The sequence below is a fragment of the Watersipora subatra genome, chromosome 7 (assembly GCF_963576615.1).
Source record: "Watersipora subatra chromosome 7, tzWatSuba1.1, whole genome shotgun sequence".
Taxonomy (NCBI): Eukaryota; Metazoa; Bryozoa; class Gymnolaemata; order Cheilostomatida; family Watersiporidae; genus Watersipora; species Watersipora subatra.
Genome location: NC_088714.1, coordinates 36519748 through 36541692, shown reverse-complemented (window position 1 = coordinate 36541692; position 21945 = coordinate 36519748). Strand labels below are relative to the sequence as shown.

The 21945-nt window shown below is 36.6% G+C and overlaps 1 protein-coding gene across 1 annotated transcript in view; it reads left to right on the top strand.

Moving 5' to 3' along the window:
- The first annotated feature begins 35 nt into the window (after positions 1–35).
- LOC137399765 (uncharacterized) overlaps positions 36–21945 on the top strand; it is an 81892-nt gene continuing 59982 nt past the window's right edge. The window contains exons 1-4 of the mRNA XM_068085984.1: positions 36–78; positions 11090–11246; positions 15868–16011; positions 17681–17849. Coding sequence (XP_067942085.1) covers positions 11094–11246; positions 15868–16011; positions 17681–17849 — 466 coding nt within the window. The 5' untranslated portion in view covers positions 36–78; positions 11090–11093. The remainder of the gene's footprint in view (positions 79–11089; positions 11247–15867; positions 16012–17680; positions 17850–21945) is intronic.

Below are 21945 nucleotides of genomic sequence, written 5' to 3'. Positions count from 1 at the left end.
AGAGTCTGTCGTCTAATCGTCCATAAATCGCGGGCAAGAACGTATTTCACAAAAATCTGCAAGTTGCGCTGAAGCGTGGTTCGTTGGTTGCCTTGTTGTTTTTTTTATTGTTGTAGTGGCGCCTTTGACCATATGTATTTGATAGCATAAAACAAATAACTTATTGTTAGTAACTAATGTTGCAGCAGTTATATCTGAAAATTGCTTATGAGACATGATTGTTTGCAACTATCAAAACATTCGGTCAAACGGTATGAATAATCAGACCTGCCAACCCACAAGTGGAGCAATGCGTGAGATTTGGTTTTGGGGCAATTGATGTATCAATGATAGCATATATAAAATTTTTGAAATTGGAGCAAAAATCTCACGCATTGCTCACGCATTTTCATTTTTTCTTTGGGGTGATTGCGTGAGTCTCACGCCCAATGCGTGAGAGTTGGCAGGTATGGGTATGATTATGAGTGCTGCTTTGAGTAGGACATATAAATGGTTGCTGTACCATACAACGTCACCAGCTAGGTAAAGTTAACATATAAAAACAAACAGAACGTGATAACCGAAGATAGAACTGTAAAATGTAAGTTCACATAAAGTGCAATGGAACGAAGTTATTTTGATATGAATTAGCAATATGATTCGAAGATGGAAAGAAATACCTAAAATGAAAAAAAGAGAGTCAAGGCCAGAAAATTGAAGCAACTGTGCTCGTAAGGGCAAAGGTAGCAATAGGTTAGTTAAATTCAACGACTCACGGTTAGTTAGCAAATGAGCACGATCTATAATCGTCTGTCAATATTTTGTGGGCGTCAGCTTCTTCCACACAGCATCACCACAAACAGATTGGGTTGTATAAACGTGAACACTTACATGAATTGACGTGAAGAAGTAGAAGAAGAGTGGCCGTCTTTCCTACCCTTCCTTATATCCTTCAAATACTGCCTTCCACTACCTAATCTACTAGCTTTACCCATTAGCTTTATCCACTCACCTTAATTACCAAGACCACCTGTACTGCCTTGAGCTCAGACACTAATATAGCCTGAGCCTAACAAATCCCATAATACAACATGCCCTTTCTTTTTTTCATTTTGTTTTGGGCCACCCATCACTACCAACAAGCAGGCGTAGTAACTTACCTTACTTGTGTTGTTCGTTACCTGACTCAATTAGGGCAGTCTCCATAGGCTCTGGCTTGTCTGACCCTGTGCCACCGTAAAAAATACTCTCCTCATTACTGCCAGCTCCATTGCCAGTCTGCCCTCGCTTTTCCATCTCCCTGACCTCGGCAGCTACTAATACTTTCACCGTGACCACTGTCTCTACCAACACTACTTCCACCAACCCCGACTAGCCCGAAGTCTTTTGGCTGGGTCAGTAATGGCTCCTCAACCTCATCTCCGTTTCTTCTGTCTTTACCTCGCTCTCCCCAATAAGAGGCAGGCTCGACAGGCATCTTGTAGGTCTCTACCTGGGCCGTAATCGGCTGCACAGGGGATGGCATCACAGAGCTGGGAGTTAATATAGGCCCAGACCTATCCAGCTCGACCTCACCTTCCACCAGTGTAGGTCTGCTACTAGCAATTCTCCTCTGAACTTCGCCTAACTTCTGCACAGCTACCCTGAATGCCTTGACATTTTCCAACGCCATGACTGCTGCCTCATGTATGGCTTTTAGCTTAGCCAATTTCTCCTTCGACTTCCTCCGCACCTCCTTTTCCTCTCTCTCAATCTCTGCTACCTTTCTCTTATAACCATCTCTGTCTAACATTCCATTGCTGGATACCTCAGCTAAAAAGAGCAAACCTTTTCCATTACAGATACTGGTTCATCTACTTTCTTAGCACCTTCACTTACGTCAGTGTGACTGTGTTTCCTGTTATGTCCCATAGACACTTTCATCTCTCTGGTGCCTTGGGCTGTCCCCATAGACTACCAATTTCTTCACCACGGTCCTTGAGCTGGTTTTCGGTTTACCTTTCTATTACTGCGCATACACTACTCGTCACTCCCTTGGTTTCACAAGTCCACAAATATTGACCTGTGTGACTTTTCTTAACATCGCTCTCTCTGTCAGACTTATTTGTCAGGTTTTGCAATTTGACATCATCTGGAACAACTTGACCCAGCAATAATGGTTCTCAGCAAAAACGGCTTAACTGGCATAAAGATGGAGTTGCGTCAAATTTGAGTTGATTTTAAAATAAAGCATTTCTTTTTGTTTATCAGTTGTTTGTATTAGGCGATCTCATTGTCAAGATATTTGAAGATGAAAATCGAAAAAAGTTGTTCGCGGTAAAAATTCTCAGGCTAAAAAAGCATGCCCAGACTTGCCCAAAATGATGTAACGAGTGATACAACCTGTCCCTATCTCGCGTATTCACATCGGCTATTGCGATAAAAGTCTAGTCCTACGCGGCTCTATTGGCATAAATTTTAATTTGCATTTGCTCATGTTGGCTAGAATAAAATCTTTAATCTAGCTACAGATTAGTGCTGCACGATAAAACGATATAATTCGATGTGACGATATATTTCAGTGGATGATTGTATATTTGGTCAATTTTCAAATCAATATGAATATCGAAGCCGATATTTTATCAAAATATCAAAGTTTGAATGAATGGCGAAACCAACTGCATCCCAAAAAGTCATGTATAGTCAACGTTATCTAGTCATTATCATCTAGTATCATTATCAATTTGTAGAAAAAATTTTCTGGTCACATTTGATTAGTTAATTCAAGTACAAAACGAATGGTTTTATGAGTTGACTAAAATAGTGAACACAAAACAACATCAATTTCGTTGAAATAGATTAACCCACCTATTCTGGCAAAGGATAACCAAAGCCATTTTTGCACCTGGTTGGCGGTTTGTGGACTCACCTGTTTTAACTTAGTGGGTGGAGCATAAAATTGTTTGAACTTAATATTTATAGTCCGTTGGAATTGAGTCGAGCTATGCAAAAGTACCTGCTAATACAACTCGGATTACATTTCATAAATCCATCCATCAGAAAATATTTCAGCAAAGATGGCAACAGGGCTATGATGTATTCAATATGTTCTGCAAATCATATTTTGCATTGTCTTCAACAATATATTATCTTATTATAAACAATTTTACAAGCCAAACAATTTTTGTCGGCAGCATAAAGTTTTGATTAAACCATCTATCCATGTCGTGGCCATTCACATAGTTTCATCTCATATAATAGGACAAATTAATCTACTGCAGCAAACTCAAAACATGGTTTGTGCAGCACACATTCGTGTCTCTCTTTCCCATTTATGGCAGTTTCCAGACCGACACGGCTGCTCCCCTAGTGAACCACATGAACATCCTGTAACAATAAAACAAATGTCATTCATGTATACGTCGTTCTAACGCGTATCTACTGAAAGCTTTCAATTTGAGAGTTAGATAGATTGCGAGTGTAATTTTCAAAATGAATAAATGTTTAACAAAAGCATAAATACGCAAAGCCAACAATTCAAAGCTTTTTTCTGAGGTTTGAAGATGAGCATTGATCAATCGATGTTCCTCACTTTCTCTAAGTGAGAAATGAACATAAATTCTAATCATAAATCTATTTTACTAGCTAAAAATGCCAAAGAAAATTTTAAGCAAATGTTATAGCTAGATGAAACGATAAAAAGTTGTGAAACGATGATTCGTGATAGCAACAAGTTATAATTTGGCTTATTAGTAGATGTATTCATGAGTATTAAAATTATTACCGTTAGTTTAGAATATATGCAAAGGATACTCATAGTTAAGGATAAATTTACCTCCATTATACAATCTTTCTCTGCAGCATAAAGCTGTTGACGCCTGTCAGCTCTAACTATAATCGGTCTGCTCCAATCTTTAATCACCTGACGCTCCGAAAACTATGAGTCACCTTCGCATTGTTACAATTCTGTTGTCCATCAATCAAATGTGTCGGTGCAGTAATTCAGTAAATTAACGATGTCAATTAAATATCAATGCGTGTCAACAAATATCAATAAATGTCAACACAATACGTTTCTTTCCCGCCACAAATTTACTCCACCGCTCTCGTATAATTTTTTGTAATTCTGACCTTCTCCTACCACTTAATAAGTAATAAATATCTCTACCTCTCCAACACCGATACTTCACCGCTTCGACACCTCACAGCCTCACAACTCGTCCACACCACACTACCACTTCACCTGCACGCCCGTGAAAGGGTCCTATCAAACGCTAAACTTACACCGAAACCAAAAAATTATCACTTAACGATAATACACAAAAGAAAATTCTAGAACTTCGTAAACCGTGTCATGTTGTATAAAAGAAAACATACACATGTATTGATGTAAAGAAGTAGAAGAAGAGAGTCCGTCTTTTCTACCCTTCCTTATATCCTTCCAATACTGCCTTTCACTACCCAATCTACCAGCTTTACTCACTAGCTTTATCCACTCACCTTAATTACCAAGACCACCTATACTGCCTTGAGCTCCGACACCAATATAGCTTGAGCATAACAAATTCCATAATACAACAGATTGTAACTTGGGCAGATTCAAAGTAACTTCTGATTTAATTTCCTATCTGAAAAATATACCAATGTAGAAGTCAAGCATTTTCGCAGATTAGATAGATGCTGAAAATGGCATGGCAAATTCAACAAGTTAAAGCCTTATTGATGAGTGTAAATAGAGCACTTAGGTCATAGATATACACTATGTTTCCATGATGCGCAGTGCTTCGGAGTTGCGCTATCTCCAAATCATGGAAACGGCGTCTTCGCACTGAAATCACTGCGCACTGATCAGTGCGAAGCCAGTGCAAATTCGCAGCAAGGAAACAGCGACTGCGCAGTGGCTGCGCATAGCTCTCCTGCCGTGGAGACGGATTCTTCGAGGGCCATAAACTAGTACAAAGGATGTCCTGCTAATCTTGTTTTTTACTATTCTTCCGATCTTCTTTCACCTAAATTTAATTATGGTCTGCATTCACGAGGATGATGAGGTGATTACTTTCCTGGACTTTGTTATCGATGCCAACGCTTTTCGAAAAATAGGTGGCAAGTCCTAAATTAACGTTTAAATAATATATTACTTAAAAATACTTATTAAAAATATATTACTATATAAAAAGTGTGTTAAGGTTTGTAAAACCTTGTGAATGTTTATTGTAAATAAAAGTATAATGATGACAGAATCATAAAAAGACCGTTTATGACGTTCGGTATCCGTGATCGATTCTATTTCTCCATCAGGCGATTTGATTTATACAATTTCTCTTCTCTGGCTAATTTGCGGTATTTGCTGAATACCACTGCGCAGCATGGAAACGTACAATCCCCTCGACTTCGGAGGGGGCTGCTTCGCAGTACTGCGCACCATGGAAACATAGTGATAGTAAACCCTAGATATGCGAATCATCAAAATAAGTGAAGCCTATAAATAGCATGACGCGACGTCATGGTGATGTGTAGAGTGAATCAGCTAATCTATGAATTCCTATTGACTTAGCACTAAAACCTGCACAATTATTCCATAGTTTGTGCATCTGAGACTGCATATTTTATTGAAAATATATAAAACTTAAATAAGAACTTTGAATGAGAAAAGCAAGAATCTTACACACATGATAATGGATAATACCAATAATTTAGAAGCTTCTATATCATTGATAATACAAAGAGTGACCAAATAGAAATTGATTTAATTACAAACTAATGAATCAAATGAGATTTAGAAGCAGTTAAGTTGGACCACTATTTTAAACACCCATTAGACATGACTGAAAATAACTACTAGATGAGATAGTTTTTGTCTAAGGTTGGTTGAACTAGATTCCTGCTTTGAAGTAGCATAGTGTATTCTGATTTTAATATAGCTATTTACTGTAGTTTTGAGTAGATTGGTGGCATGCACTGTGGATGTGAAACCTTGTTTGAAGTTATGTAATAAGACATATGTTATTGTCTGTGATGTTACTTGTTTAATAACTCTCTGTGTGATACCATAGCTCTCCATGTGTGAACGTAAGCACCTTTCTGCAGCAATACATATTGGAGTTCTGCGTCACCAATCCTCCTTTGTTTTCAACTGAGAATAGGGTTATGTCGTCACCACTTCTACTTCCCACTACTTATACATCGGTCAAAAACTTGATGCAGTCATCACATATGAGTTAGAAAAATTCCTCATCACCGAACTCCTCATCTTCACCTTCCTCAGCTTTTGTCTCTGCTTTCTTCTTCTTTCTAGCCAGAGAATGTAGCAGTAGTTGGCCAGTTTTTTCAGCCCTGCTCACATCCAAATCAATACAGTTCGCATTAAGACTTGGTGTGATATCTGCTTTTATGAACAGTGCTCGAAGGGCAGATCTTAAGCGCTGCACATCTGGATTATTGTTATAGCCACCCTTAGATCGTATCTGGGTCTATCCATAAATAAATGGATTTTTTGGCAAAATTTCAAAACAGTTATTTCATTAAAATAATGCTTCACAAATGAAGTATGCATACTAAACCCTAAAATAGAAAATAATTGTGGGGGTAGTGCTCCTCTATCATGTTTTAATAGTTTGCTAAAGTTAGTGTATTTGCACAAAATACTTTATAGCCATAATGGCAAGATAGAGATGCTTGTACAGGGTATACATATTACTCTGAACACAAATATCTAATTGTAATAGATTTCACAATGGCTTTGCTGCTCGTTAATGCATAAATTGATATTGTGTGCACTGATCTATTGGTGTGGGGCTCTTTTATAAGTTGGCATGTTTTGAGTAACAATGGTGACAGGAAACATCAATAAGTTTCTACTACACTTGTATTATTAGTTCAAAATTAGTAGTAATTTGTTTTCAACGCTAACTTTATACGCTGTACCTTTAACTAATTTCAGTTTTGCTCAAAGTTGCACATATTTCCAAAATTTGCTTCACCGCTGTTACACTGTCACCATTGTTACACCCCTCAACTCATCTAACTAGGATTAATTTGAGTGAATTTCACATTTAACAGTAATTTGTGGTGTTGCTGATGTTCTCATGTATGAGTTACTCATTATATTGTAAACTTAAGCCATTGTGGGAACTTAACAAGCTTCTTCTAGCAAGTTAGCAAACGGTTGCTACCTTACAAATGTATTACTAAGACTTGCGACTCCGATACTTAGAATGGTTCAAAATTTAATCCGATCCAATCATGTGAGTAACTTGCAACAAGTGCTTGAAAGAGAATATTGTTAGGTGGAAAGTCTGCTGGTCATTTCTGCTTTCAACATGGATAAGACACCGTCAGCAGAGCAGATGCGTAAATATCGTAACAAAATACGTCAATGTTCAAAACACTAGACTCAATATTTGACTGCCCAAGCTAGTCAGAATCAAAAGAGTAGAACAAAAAGAAGAGCTCAACTTACAGAAGATCAATTCGAGGAAACTCGAGAAAAAGCAAGAATTAGAGTTCAACAATACATGTACATAGATCGCAAAAAACTTGAAAGTAAAATTACCAGGTATGTACATTCATTTTTTCTTCAAAAAACTTAATGCTTTACTACATCTGCGTACACTATGGATGTTTTAAGTTGTTGTTTCAAGTATTTTGTAAAAAAAAATGTTATTAAAGTTTCAATTCATTTTTTGTAGCAACCACTTCCCAATTTGGCAACCCACAATCTGAAGATGAGGCTGTAAAAAGATTGATCGAGCACTTCTAAACAGCCCAAGCAAAGGTTGCCAGACTGTCCATAAACTAGCAATGACAGTTGGACTATCATTGTTGGAACATGGCATTAGAGATGAGAAAAGATAAAATAAAACCAAGAAATAGAAAAATAAAAGTATGCCATTGAAAAGTTTTAACCTTTTACTTTTGATCCTGATGACCATGCAATTAGTGATCCAGAAAGTGAGTGCAATTCCGAACCCATCAAACAACTAGCAAGCACATTGAAAGAAGGTGACTTTGTGCTAACATTGCTGCCTGAAAAAAAGCTTCTAGGCATTATGTAGGAGTGGTAAAAATTGTAGATGCCCTCGAAGCTGAAGTACAGTTTTTTTTAAAGAGTGAGGCCAAAAAACACTTGTTGTTAATACAAAAATATAGCATGGGTAGAATTTCATCACATAGCCAAGTCACTGTCTTGTGCTACTTTCTCTAAAAGAGGTCAGTACTGTTTTACAGAAGATTTAGAGCATGCAGAATGATCTAAAACATTTTGTTAGTACATTCTCACAATTGCATGATCAATATTCATTGTTTCATCTTACGTTATTTAAGCTTCATCATGTTTGTCATGCATTATTATTATTATATTATTATATTTTACACTTGGAAACCAATAAAAAACATTTCAAGTTGAGGCTTGTCTATATATATTGTAATCAGTAGCTTTAATACCATTATTGATCTCATTGCAGTGAACTTATATACTTTTAAGTTTACAGAATATAAGAAGCGTAACAATGGTGACAATTGGATGTAACAGCAGTGACATGTTTACAAGCATGTAGTTCACCACTACCATCTAATATCTGTATAAATTTTAGTGCATATGTCAGCAAGCTTCTCTCAAATAAAACAAATAAGTTTTTATAATTGTGCTTCCCACCAAATCAGAGAGTTTTAAGGAAAAGCAACTAGCTCTTCAAAATGCATATTTCTCTGATGTAACGCGAGTGACACACTAACTAAAAGATTTCTCAGTAAAAATTAACTTTAGTGTTACATATTATACATCATTCGAAAGAGCTTGTTGGGCTCTATAAGAATATCTGATTTAAAATCATCTTAAATCCAATACCAATATTTTATAAATAAATTTCTGCTCTAATTGTAACAATGGTGATTATGGATAGACCCATCTTGGAAAACAGTCTCAATGTGATCCTGGTTGATGTTAAAGGTTAGGAAGTAGTTGATGTAAGGGTAGTTTCTGAAAAGATATTGAGCACTGCCATGTACAGATTTGGCTGCTGACTCAAAGCCAATGATGTTTTTCCTATTATTTCCACTAGCAAATTTCCGCTTGGTGTCTTTAATTGGCATAGATAGCTTATGATATTGTTTGGAGTTTCTTGTTTTGAGTTCAAGTTCTGTCTTGTTATGGGCAATTCAGGATATTCCTGGGTTGTGGTAGTTTCCTCTGATGACATTTCACTAAGAATTTGTTCTTATTGTTACATTTATGACTTGAAAGCTAGTATGACAAGCATGCTTTCACTGCTAAACTCATTGCTCAATTGAAGGCTCTGATGCTGTGATGCACATCACTGCTACGTAACGTCGGGAAAACATTAGCCCATTATATGCCTCACTTTTGCTCCATTGTAATGATAGCTATTCGCCAATTTAAGGTTTACTATATCTATGACTTAGGTAAATGAAAATCTTAATAATATATTGGAAAATAATGACGGCTTCTACCAGCATGTCTGAATAGTCCTTGACAAAAACGAGGAGTTCTTTTTAGAAGTAAAATGAGGTATTGAATACAACAGCGATTATTGGGAAGCAATTGTAGCAACTTTATTAGAAAAGTTTTCCAAGTTCAAAGTTGCCATCCAATTTTATCTTCAACATCTTGCTAATGCTGCTCTATGTGTTTATTGGTACTCACTTGATGCAGGTTTTAAGCATAAGTTCAACCAGTTAGTTATGTAGTTAGGTAATGTGGTGCCCAGTATGTAAAGGTTTAAGCTAGAAAGTAGTCTAGTTTTCAATACTTAGAATACTGCCAGTTTATGCAAGCATCTGTCTTGTATGGCAATGCTGAAGAGATCAATTTTGATTATTGCCTAGACATGAAAACATACTTTGTTATTTTTTCTCATAAATCAACTAGCACCAAAAGGTGGACTTGCAGTTACTCTTTAAATGCTTCGTAAACCTAAAACTGTATAAAAGACCTTTCTCTGTCAATTCACATTAAACCTGCTTTGACAACAAGTGTGTTTACTTTTGCAAATTTTATTGCAATTTATGTCTCAAGTAGAGTCTACTGAGACTAAAAATTATGAAATACAAACAAATTTTGGGCCAATTACTGGGAAATAGTAAGGACACATTAATGATAAAAAACTCAGTATATACATCATTCCTAAAAGCCGTATTGCTGAGTTACGATAGTCTACCATTTCTTATACCCCTTTAGATATGTTTTTTATTAGTTGTTCTATTGAAATGTTGTGAGTGAATATAATTTCAAGCTTTAGTTTTCGCTGAAGACTGAAGCTATTTAGGACTAAACAGTATTCCTCAAGCTCTGTCCAAATTGAACATGTATCGACACTTCATCTTTTACAAACATTTATGAAATAAAAAAGATTGGCTGTTGCAGGTAGTTCATGTTTCAAAATCAAGTTATGCTACTTAGAATATTGATACTTGTTGGTGAAATTGCAAAGAAATTGATAGATTAACTTTAATCCATTGTTGGTAACTAAATCGATCGCTGTAATAAATCTACGATCAAATTTTGATTTTTAAAAATGTCCAGTTGTGTTACCTTTAATATTCCTGTAGGTATATTAAGTTAGTTCTACTGGTCGGCTGGGGGTACGCTTAATTAGTAGGGTACTATCTAAAACTTGTTTGGCTCTGTGAGCTCACCAAACACAAATTGAAAACCAAAACTAGCGTTACTCTTAGGAAACACGAATTATTTTACCTTTTTATTAAAAGATTTTATTTTGGTTGCGGCAACGGAAATATACTAAAATTGATATAACCTCTGACATCTGAAAGCCTAACCAACAGTGTACACAAAACGGTTTTGGTTGCTGTAGTTTTATTTTTGAAAAATTTGTCACTCATTGAGATATGTCATAGCTTGGGTTTTAAAGCACCCCGTGACCATAAAAAGTTTGTTCTAAATAGAGAGTAGATTTTGTATAACGATAAAACATGTAATTCTGGTTTGTTATTTTGTTACTGTTCTTAGCTTTCTAAAAAAAATTAATTCATCACGAATAGGAAAATTATGCCATTATCATGGCAGAAGTTTAGTATCTGGGCAAAGTTCATTTTCTGGATCTCTCTTCCAACAGATTCAGCCTAGATAATTGATCATTGTATGCACTCTTCACAGCACCATGTCCAATTTGGAGTATGGTTTTTCTCCGGAGCCTCTATCTTGCTACGCAGATCATGAACACTTTGACTACTACTATAGAAGGGAAGACAGGACTCCGAAGAAAGGCCAGCCATGGGACCTTTTCCATGCTTGGGGACAAGAGCGTCTATTGGTAAGTTGAGTGTCTGGATAATAATAATAATTAGGTTAATAGGTCTGGATAGGTGTGTTGACGGGAGCAAAGTCTATTAATAGGTCTGGATAGGTGTGTCCATTGAACTTAAAACCCCTGGAATGGCAATCACGTGACTTTTACGTTGATAATAATACGTAACGTAGGCGCCATATTGGAGAGCTAATCGAACGCTAGCTCCGTTTGTAAACAAACGGCGAAAAATGACAGAAATGTACATGTTGAACAGTTATTTTTCAGCTGGGTGTTAATGAAAGCTCCTCCTACACAACGTTTAGAGTGCCCTGATAGAAGAAAACCTATTTGTAACATATGGAGTGGGATATATCAAATGATAAGTAGATGTAAAATAGATTTTCGTGGACCATGTTGCTCATACAAACTGTTGTATTACAAATGCATAAACCCAGCAAATGATATATTCAGGCAAATAACAACTGTTCCATTATATCAAAATTTATATTACATATGCATAAATGCATATGGAAAAACTTAGCACATGAAGTATTTCGATAAAAACAACACATAGGTATGCTGCCAAAACAGAAACGGTTTTCAAGATTTAAGTGATAATAGCTTATGAATGTATAATATGTATAATACAGTATCTGTAAAAGATGGAATAAACTACTGCAACTAAACGGAAATTAAAAACAGTTGTAATAGAGGATAATCAAAATAATGCAAACAAGGAAATGCAGGAATTAGTGTAATCAGATGATTAAACTTATACATACACGTTACAGAAACTGTGTAAAAGGAGATTTGTATAGAACTGGATATTGAGCCAAGGTGCATCAGAGTTTCTTAGAATTAAATCAGATTAGGAATAACAGCACAACAGCTGCAGATGAATATTACAGTGATTACATTGTTACTGGCCTTTAAAAAGTACTACTTTAGTATTGTATGCCACAAAGATGCACCTTGCAGATTGAGTGTAGGATTTTGGCATAATGATGCTGTCGGAGATCATAAAACGACTGAATAAGGTTGTTCATCAATGACGCAGTGGTTGGATATGCCATCTGCCATATCCGTAAGGTGTTTCCCAAAGCATAACACATCACTAGATCTTACACTACTGATAAAATACTCCACACAATGGAGTGTATCTAGCTTTGTATGAATACGAAAGTATTGATCTGCAACTAGCAGGATCCTGATGACATCGTCTGATGGACGCACCAATCCTCCATTGTTTTGTAGCTTGAGTAGAGTATAGAGATGTCGGTACCGGATACTTGACTTAGTGGTAACCAGCAACTGACGGCCAATGTCCCGACAGCACTTTAGTTAGCTTTTGCACAATGTAGCCAGCTATATAGACTATACTGTTACCTATAACAGAAATTTGAAATCTGAAATCATTGAGTTCCACAAACTGATCAACTTCTGGAGTAGCCTGTATGATGAGAATCTCGTTTTGAGCAGTAACATTACCTGTCTTACTAGCATCTGATTCTGCACCACATTTGCTGATAAGTTTGCGAAGGTAGCCTTAAACTGAGTAACAGTAGGATTATTATTCCAACCCCCTAAACAAAAGCATCAATTATAACAATTACATAAAATCAACAAAAATGAATGTCTTATTCACATAAACATAGTACCCTTAATATACAACAATACAACTAATAAAATAAACGAAAATAAAACAGCTCAAAATGCTACCATATCGCTATGTAAAATGAAAATGTGGCAATTTTCACTGGAAGTCATTCATAACCCATCTTAGGCATAAAGCTTAAAGGTTGACTTGCAACAAAATTCACATCACCGTTATTTGATATGAAAAAATTCGCCATGTCTTACTCTGTTGTGTTGTAGGCAGGGTTGTTAAAAATCGATGATTTTTTTTAAATCAAAAAAATTAATTTATTTGATTTTTTTTATTTACATTAATTTTTTTGTTCCAAAAAGATGTTTTGTGTTCTAAATTGCAAGTTATTGCTATCAATTTGGAATTTATGATTTGTAGGGGTATTATGTAGTTTTATTACAACAATTAGGAAATAAAAAAAACATTTTCACAGTTCACACACGATAAAAAGGACAGCATAATTTATGGGTTGGACATTAAATCCCAGAAACGAAGATGAAGAATCACAGAGAACAGATCACACAACTGCTAAGCTGCAGACATATTCATAGGCACTTGCTGTGGCAGCTGTCACTGTTTTGCGTGCTGTTTGAGGTTTCTAAATTTTTTTTAGATATAGCTACATTAAGTTGAGCAACCTTGCAGCACTGTGCTTGACAATATGGTTTTAAATTCAATCATTGAAAAGTATCATTCAACATTGAAAAATATTACCTTTAATTGACTTCAGTCGAATGTTTTAACCTGCTGTCAAAACATGGATCATTGAAATGTTCGTTGCAGATAAGTGCTCAAGGATCAGGCTTATTCACTCTCCTGCGGTTGCGATACCATTGTAAATAACGAGAGTTCTCAGTTGCTTTGTTTGGAAATCTAAAAATTAAAATGAAACTGTAGTAGTTAGCAACAGTAGTAATAACGATAGTATTATTACTCTTATCTCCTTACTGCTAGCTAGATCCAGGTACAACAATAAATAATATTATAAGCACGGCAAACATTTTCTTCAAATATAAATATTTAGAAATAACCTAATGGGTTGTAGTTCCAAAATATTAATATAAAAAAAATTTCAAATTTAAATAATAAAAAACCTTCATTCTGAAGGAAGAACATTTCACTCACTAGCTTATAAATTTATCTAATCACCGACAAAATACAGTCAAACTCGTACACTCAGTAGTGGCACTGATCGACTCTCACTCACCCAGTGACTAGTGTAGTAGAACTAACTAGTGGCAGTACTAACTAGTAGTAGCACAACTATTAGTAGTCATAGACTTGAGCAATAGTAATAGAACTAGTAGCTGTAGAAGTGACTCACTTGTGAAATGTCATGCCTTTTCCTTTAAAAGTCCATTCTTGCGGTTTTTCAGTTAATGGAATAGCAATAGCACTGTGCACCTACACCCTTCTCTCTCGTACATAAATTATTAGTAGTAATCTCAGTAGTCTGTTCCTTTGATTGAGCTGTGTATTCGTGATCTTCCATAGCTGTTAAATCTGAAATTAGATTTCTTTCTCACGTTGAACACAATGAAAGTAACTCAAATGCTAACTGATAATGACGTCGGCCGGATTTCCGTACTCGCAAATGACCTTTGCCCTTCCAGAAGTTTTTAGTTCAATGTGTCGATGAGAGCAAAGTAGTCAACTTTAACCTCTAGTTCTTTAAATGACTTTTTAGTTTCCAAATATTATCATAAGGGCCTCCTTCCAATTATACCAGAAAACTCCATGCCACCCTCCAGTTGACATGTTGAATGTGTCATGAAACTGAGATTTTGATTTATTCAACAATTCAGCCTTAAAGCACATAAATTACATAATTTTTTATTGTATATTTCAATACATCAGAGTCTTGGCTTTCGAATGAGCTATTGTTTGCCATGGTGAGACAGATATTGGTTGGTGTTTATAGAATTTCCCCAGAGCTCTGCCGCAAAAAGGTTTACTGGCATAGTCTCGAAAATTGTGACGTCACACTTTTCATATGCGGTGTTGTGTGCTCTTACCGCCTATTTTATTGCTTACCGCTTATATTTATCAACTACGATAATGACCCTAGTGTCAGGCAAAGATAGGACAACTTCAGAGAACCAATGAAGATGACAAAGGAATCAGTGTCATTAGTTCTCCATGTACAGATTATTTCTATGATAAGTACCTCAGACTCCAAGAACCATACAGTATTTTCCCGATGATATTATGCCCTAGATCTTTATTTTTAATGTGATGTTAAGAGTGACGACTGAGACTAACTAATTTCAAGCATTGCGTGATCTCGCGAAAGTGCGATTGACATTCAGTCCTAGGGCCACGCAACCGCAGGTCATAAATTAATCGATGTGATTTCATTACCTTTATCAACGACAGTACATTTATTGAAGCATAATTAATTAACCCAGAACATGTGTTTGTATTGGTATTGCGAGCATTGTTGATTATTTAGAATCTTAGTTTATTATTAGCGCTCTCCGGGTTTAACAGCACTGATTGTTACAGAAAAACGCAGCCTCAATGGCAGCGAAAGGGATCGACAACCTAAGGCTAAATGAGAATTATGACGTCACATTTTGAGTACCTGAACCAAGTGTTTTTTTGCAGGACGTACTTTTGACACCTCGTTTTTCATAGTTCTATTATTCTTTGTGTATTGAATATAGGCTCATTCGAAAGCCAAGACTGATGTATTGAAATATATAATAATAAAAAAATGTAATTTATGTGCTTTAAATACTATGGCGAGGCTGTTGTCGTGTGTTGGTGGATCAGTAATTGCGCTTATTTTACAAAACTACTCATACATGTTTGACCACCTGGCATATTCATGTGTTAGGCACTTACTTTTTCTGATATTTCTACATAATTTTTATATTTTGCTTGAAGTGCCAAATTCTATTGTGTAACTCTGGAGAAGTGAGCTTGATGACGCAGTCTGACCATCATGGTTAGATACCTGAAAGTTTTAGAACATGTTGGTTTTCGGTATTGTAGCTGTGCAAAAGAAATGGGGAAACAGAGGCTGTCTCAAGCAGGTTGCCTATGGAATATACAGCCACTTCATGCGCTCTGCCTTCGATGCCTCCAAATGTTGCAGTCCAAAGCGACCTCATCAACCCAGGTCTCCAAGTACTTCAGGTGCCTGATAACGGTGTTACCTTTTGATATGTGTCTACTATAGCTGCGCGATATATCGACATGTCGATTTGTGTCGATGTTAATGCCATATCAACATGGTCATGTAATGCTAAGCTTATATCGATTTGAGTTATAATATTTTGGCCAAATTGTTTATATTGTTAATAAACCAATATTTATAATTAGATAATAAATATTGACCTCAGTTTATGCATGACTTATTGCTTGTGGTGTCAAAATTAATTATATGCACAGCCAGAAGTGCTATTGCTACTGCACACTATTCGTGGCGGGTGGCAGCAAGAAAGTCGTCCAGCAAGAAAGTCGTCGGGCGCGTCAAAGTTTCTCATTGAGAATGAGGAGAGCAATGGAACCAGGGCTTTATAATTTTTACTGCAATACTAGAAATCAGTAACGACTGCTCGTCCTAAAAAAGTTATTGTTATAGAAGAAAGTTGTAGTTGGATTTCAGTTTGTTGCAGTCAGTTGTGTTTGGTTGTAGTTTGTTTTGATGTTTTTAGTTTGGAGTAGATCTTTTTCCTTTCAAAGTAGCTTTCTAGCATTTGGTTTCATTGCAATGCAGTTGTCATTTATGTCACTGTAAAACCTAACATTCATTAGTCATTAGTAATGCAAATATCGTATCGATATCGTAGATATTGATTGCATATCGTATCAAAATGCAGAAAGCTCATATTGCACAGCTATAGTGTCTACTGGTTACAGTTAATAATCTTTGCAATGCTCTTGGTTGTAGATATTACATGAGAATCTTACACAGACCAGACGATATCATCTTTTACATATTGTACTTTGTCAAAACCAATTTTAGGCTTGTCATCTCTGTCTGCACTCTCTGTGAAGGTGCGTTCCATGGCTGCTCACTGCAAAACACGGAAAGTTACAAATAACAAAAAGTTGGAACTCATTTGCAAATTTGAAAATATTGTATTTATGCTACTTTAGTAATATTTAATCAAGGCGAGTAAAGCAAACAAGACACTATTGCAAGTGTTATAAAATTTCTGGCATTCATAGACAGCGGCCCCGAATAGACTTAATTCCTCAGCGATATGTATCCCAGAAATAAAATGAATACACTTAATTCCTCGGCGATATGTATCCCAGAAATAAGATGAATAGACTTAATTCTTCGGCGATATGTATCCCAGAAATAAGATGAATAGACTTAGTTCCTCGGCGATATGTATCCCAGAAATAAGATGAATAGACTTAATTCCTCGGCGATACGTATCCCAGAAATAAGATGCTATAAAAATACACGGGCAATGCCATTTCTAGTAGGATTTGTTTTCATGAGGAATATTAAGCTCTTTTAAACAAGCTGCATGACAGTCTCAGACAAGAAAAACTATGTGCAACATATTGCCCGTAGTTCGTTTTTGTTTGGGTGACAAGGTCTTGGCCCCTGTCACCCCTCCTTTTAATGCATAGTAGATATACTGGAGCCATTTATAGCTGTATATATTGAGGGAATAACTCCAGAAGCAGTATTTGAATCCAGTACTTTATATTGCAAAGGATATTTTACTGGTTAGCCAGACACAATACCATCCGCTTTATTGTAAGACTACTATCATAGCTGTCATCCTCGGTCATCAATAGACTATTCATAATGTATGGGTAAGGAAAGACAATGTCTGTTTAGGAGCAGAGAGAACTTACTCAAATGAAGGAAGCATTACTCTACAGAATACCATTAACTAAACGTAAAACTATAAATTATGGACAGGAGGTTAAGGAAGTAACTGCTCAAGCTAAGAAACTTCTTCTTCAGTTGAAGACAGATGGGGGTGCGCCGTCCAACCTCTCTTCAAGTATGTTGGATTTTTAAATTGTAGGTTTTCGAAGTGTATATGCTTTCACTAGATAACGATACTCATGTTTGTTGGGGCATGACTGAACTGTCAACTGCTCTACCTGATACACATAGTTTGTCTCTAATCTTACTTTTCCTTTCTCATTTGTCGTTCCTTTTATCAAATGTTCCAACGAATTTGTCAAATAAATTTCTCAGAATTTGGCGTTGGTGGCTGGAAATAGTTGAAAGTATCGTGCCATAAACAATTATAGCCAGGAGATGTCATAGTGTGAGCAAATACTTTTGATTGCCTTTTGCATATGAGTTGCTGAAATACTTGGTAACGTAAGAAGATTTCATTGCAAGATTTCAGTTGCATCAATCTTCGCAACTGAAATACAAGGAGAAACATTTATGGTCAAAATTTATTTGTACTTTGTGGTCTGCAAATTTAGTATGCCGTAAAACCTGTATTTGAAGCTACCTCTATTTGACCGCCACCTCTATTTGAGTGCCTTCTGTATTTGAGCGCCTTCTGTATTTGAGCGCCACTATAGGGGAAGGGCTAGAAAAATAGAACGCCCATTCTTTAATTGAACGCCAATTCTAGTTGAATGCCACTTGTACTTGACCACCACTATTTGACCACCACTAACTATTTGACATTAATTTTTACAAACTCATAATAGCAAGCTATCAGTATAAAAAGCGTGTCCACAAAACTGTACTAATAACGAATGACTCGGTTACATCAATAACGATTCATTCATTGGTTCTATTCATATCGATGGTCATTTTTCAACTCCAAGTCTCTAGGTCTTTTTGCGAAAACTTTCATAAAACACCATAGAAATAATTAGTTCTGTATCAGGCTGATTTATTAGTTTCTTTTTTAATGAGGTCTTGATACATCGTTGTAAGGGAACAGTTTTCGCATTTACGATGGAATCTTTGTTACTACATATTTTGAGGCTAACATCTTGAGGCTTCATTAAAGATTAAAAGCGATTTCTCTTTATTTGCGCTAGAAGTGTATTCAGAATGGCATCACGTAAAAGTTTTGCTCAGCTAAAAATTGTTTGTAAGCTAATATCGACTAGCTCAGCTTTGCAAAATATGGGTTGAGGTCAGAAGACACAGTAAAAAGTATTGAACGGTCAAATGAATATGAAATGGTTCCTAACAGAAGCAACAATCAGACCACAACTGGCCGAACAAGCGATGCTAATATTTTTGTTTTAAAAATGTTAATATTTGTTTTTAAATGTTAGTTTTGGTTTCTGCATGTATTATAATTATGGTTTGCTTATGTCACTTGTTCTTGAATATATATATACTAGCTGCATTACCCGCCTACAGTAACAGATTCACGGGCAGCATAAGGTTTATTGAGAGTTGGCTTTCATACTGTAAAACAACGCCAAATATGCAGTTACATCTCCCTCTCTCCATCTCTCCCTCTTTCCCCTCTCTCCGTCTCTCTCTCTCTCCCCCCTCTCTCTCTCCCCTCTCCCTCTCTCCCCTCTCTCTCTCCCTCCCTCTTCCCCCTCTCCCTCCCTCTTCCCCCTCTCTCTCTCCCTCTCCCCCTCTCTCTCCCTCTTTCTCTCCCCCCTCGCTCTCCCTCTCTCTCCCTCTCTCTCTCCCTTTCTCTCTCCCCCTCTCCTCCTCGCTCTCTCCCCTTCTCTCCCTCTCTCTCTCTCCCCCCTCTCCCTTTCTCCCCCTCTCCCTCTCTCTCTCTCCCTTAGTTCAACGCAACACTTGCGGATAGACAACATTTTTGGTTTTTCTGTCGGGCGTATGAAGAAACAGTTTTCGGCGTGTGCCTACTTTTGAGCAGGCGACGTATAGCTGGTCATGGCTGATGCAGGGTGACAGTAAGTCGATAGCAGCTGCTCTCTTTTCACAATAGCATATCGCAACCCTCGGAGTACTCGTGAAAGTTCTGTAATAGTAAGTTACAGTAGGCCTACTCGTAGCTGGAAAAAAATTAGTAACTCGGCTGCTGAAGGAAATGAACATGACCCACTATCACGAACAGCGGCAAATCCAACGTTATTAAGTAGTGGAGATGTGGCAATTCATATACAATACAGCATCGTATAAGAAACACTTACCTTTTTGATGTGGAAATTTAGTAGGTGAGAAATGCGTTTTTCCAGTGGCTCCAAGAAACAAACGTTTACGTGACCTTCTCGGTACACGTTGGCAGTAAGTATTAATTGCATGTAAATAACTACTCATTAATTTATTTTATTTAATTAATAGTACATTTGTATAGCTGTATAGACACCTTTGTATAGGCCGCAGAACTCAGGAAGGCGCTTTTTAACACGGCAGAAAATTTGCCGTTTAAAAAGCGTGCTAACTGGGGATTTCGGTTAATGCGCCCGAGCGGTGAAAGAAAAACAACAGAATCGCCACACCTTTATATAAGCCGCTTGGCTCAAATCGTCAGAGAAAAGTAGCGGCTATTAGTCCATATTACGAAATTACGATATTTAGTATTCATATTAGTTCGGTTGGCTTCATTCGACCGAATGGAAAAAGAAAGACCGCTCTATAATTTGTTTACTGTTACTACACATATTAATTCAGTTCGCTTTGTACGACCGAAATTCGTACGACGATAAAAGGAAAGACCGCTCTATAAGGCGGACACTCAATCAAACAGACAGACAACGATTGCCGTTTATATAGTAGATAGAGAACAGCGTTTTTCTAGTGGTTGCAAGAAACAAATGTTCACATGACCTTCCCGGTACACGTTGGCAATAAATATTAATTAGATGTAATTTACTACTCATTAATTTATTTAGAGTAGTAAATTTTATTTAATTCACTACTAATATTTACTACTAATTTAATTTTACTACTTACTCATATTAATTAAGTTTGCTTCGTACGATCGAATCGAAAAAAAGCGCCATATAATTTATTTATACTGCTCATATTTGGGAGTTATCGGTGACTCAATATATCGAGAAGACAACTCATACTATTAGCATATCAGTATTTATCGTCCATCCCTACGATGAATAGTAGGTTACGTATTATAATAGAGGCGTGTACTAACCGGAGATTCCCGTTAATGCGCCCTAGCGGTAAAAAAAACCACAGAATAGACACGCCCTTATATAAAAGTAGCGGCTAATAGTCCGAAAAGTACGGTACTCTATAAAGCGGACAGACAGATAGACAGACAGACAGACAACTATTGCCGTTTATATAGTAGATATGTGTGTAGCATTTGATAGATTATTATTGTTACTATATGATTTATAAATTGCAGATTTATAGCATATTATTTGATGGCATTGCGGTAATCTGAATTCAGCTTACAATGGATCGATGCTCGTTACTCTTATTCTATTGCAGATAAAGCCTAGTTCCCATATACATTGCAAAGCGCCGGCGACAGCACCGCAGGCTATTAGCGGTGAAATGGGAACGTACCGCCGGTAGTTGCCGGCGGCAACGCAATAGTCTAGTGTTGTTCGAATTTTGCAAAAGGCCGCAGACAAAACCTTCTCGAAATGCACTGTACGGGTGAAGGTTACCATTATAGAAACGGCATTGCGAGCGAACATTTAATTTGATTACGCGATTACGTTTAACGATGCAGCTTTTATATGAACAGATGCCGCCTAGCGTCGCAAGCGTTTTGCTGCACAAGTTACTGCCAGAGTCTCACAATCGATATAGGAACCAGGCTTTAGAAACCAGTTTTGGTTGCAAACTGTAGCGAACATATCAATGAGTGCAATGAGCTTTTATGCAACTTAGTTAACTATAGTTATAAAAGAAAAATATGCCTTCAAATTCAAATCGAAATTAAAAAACTTGTAAGCTCAAAAAATTTGCAACACAGGCTACAAGATAGGCTATAAAATCATCGTAGGTTTATTGCAAGCAATATATATCAACTGGTAGAGATATATATCAGCTTCCCGGGCATATTTATTCAAAGATTTACGACAAGTATGAGGTTATGACAAGTTAGCAATTTTTTTGCACCCAAAAAGGTTAATGTCGCGCCGCCCGAAGGAGAGTGCAAAATATATGCGACATTCATCAAATTTTATCTTCATATTCTGATGCAGTGTTTGAAAAAT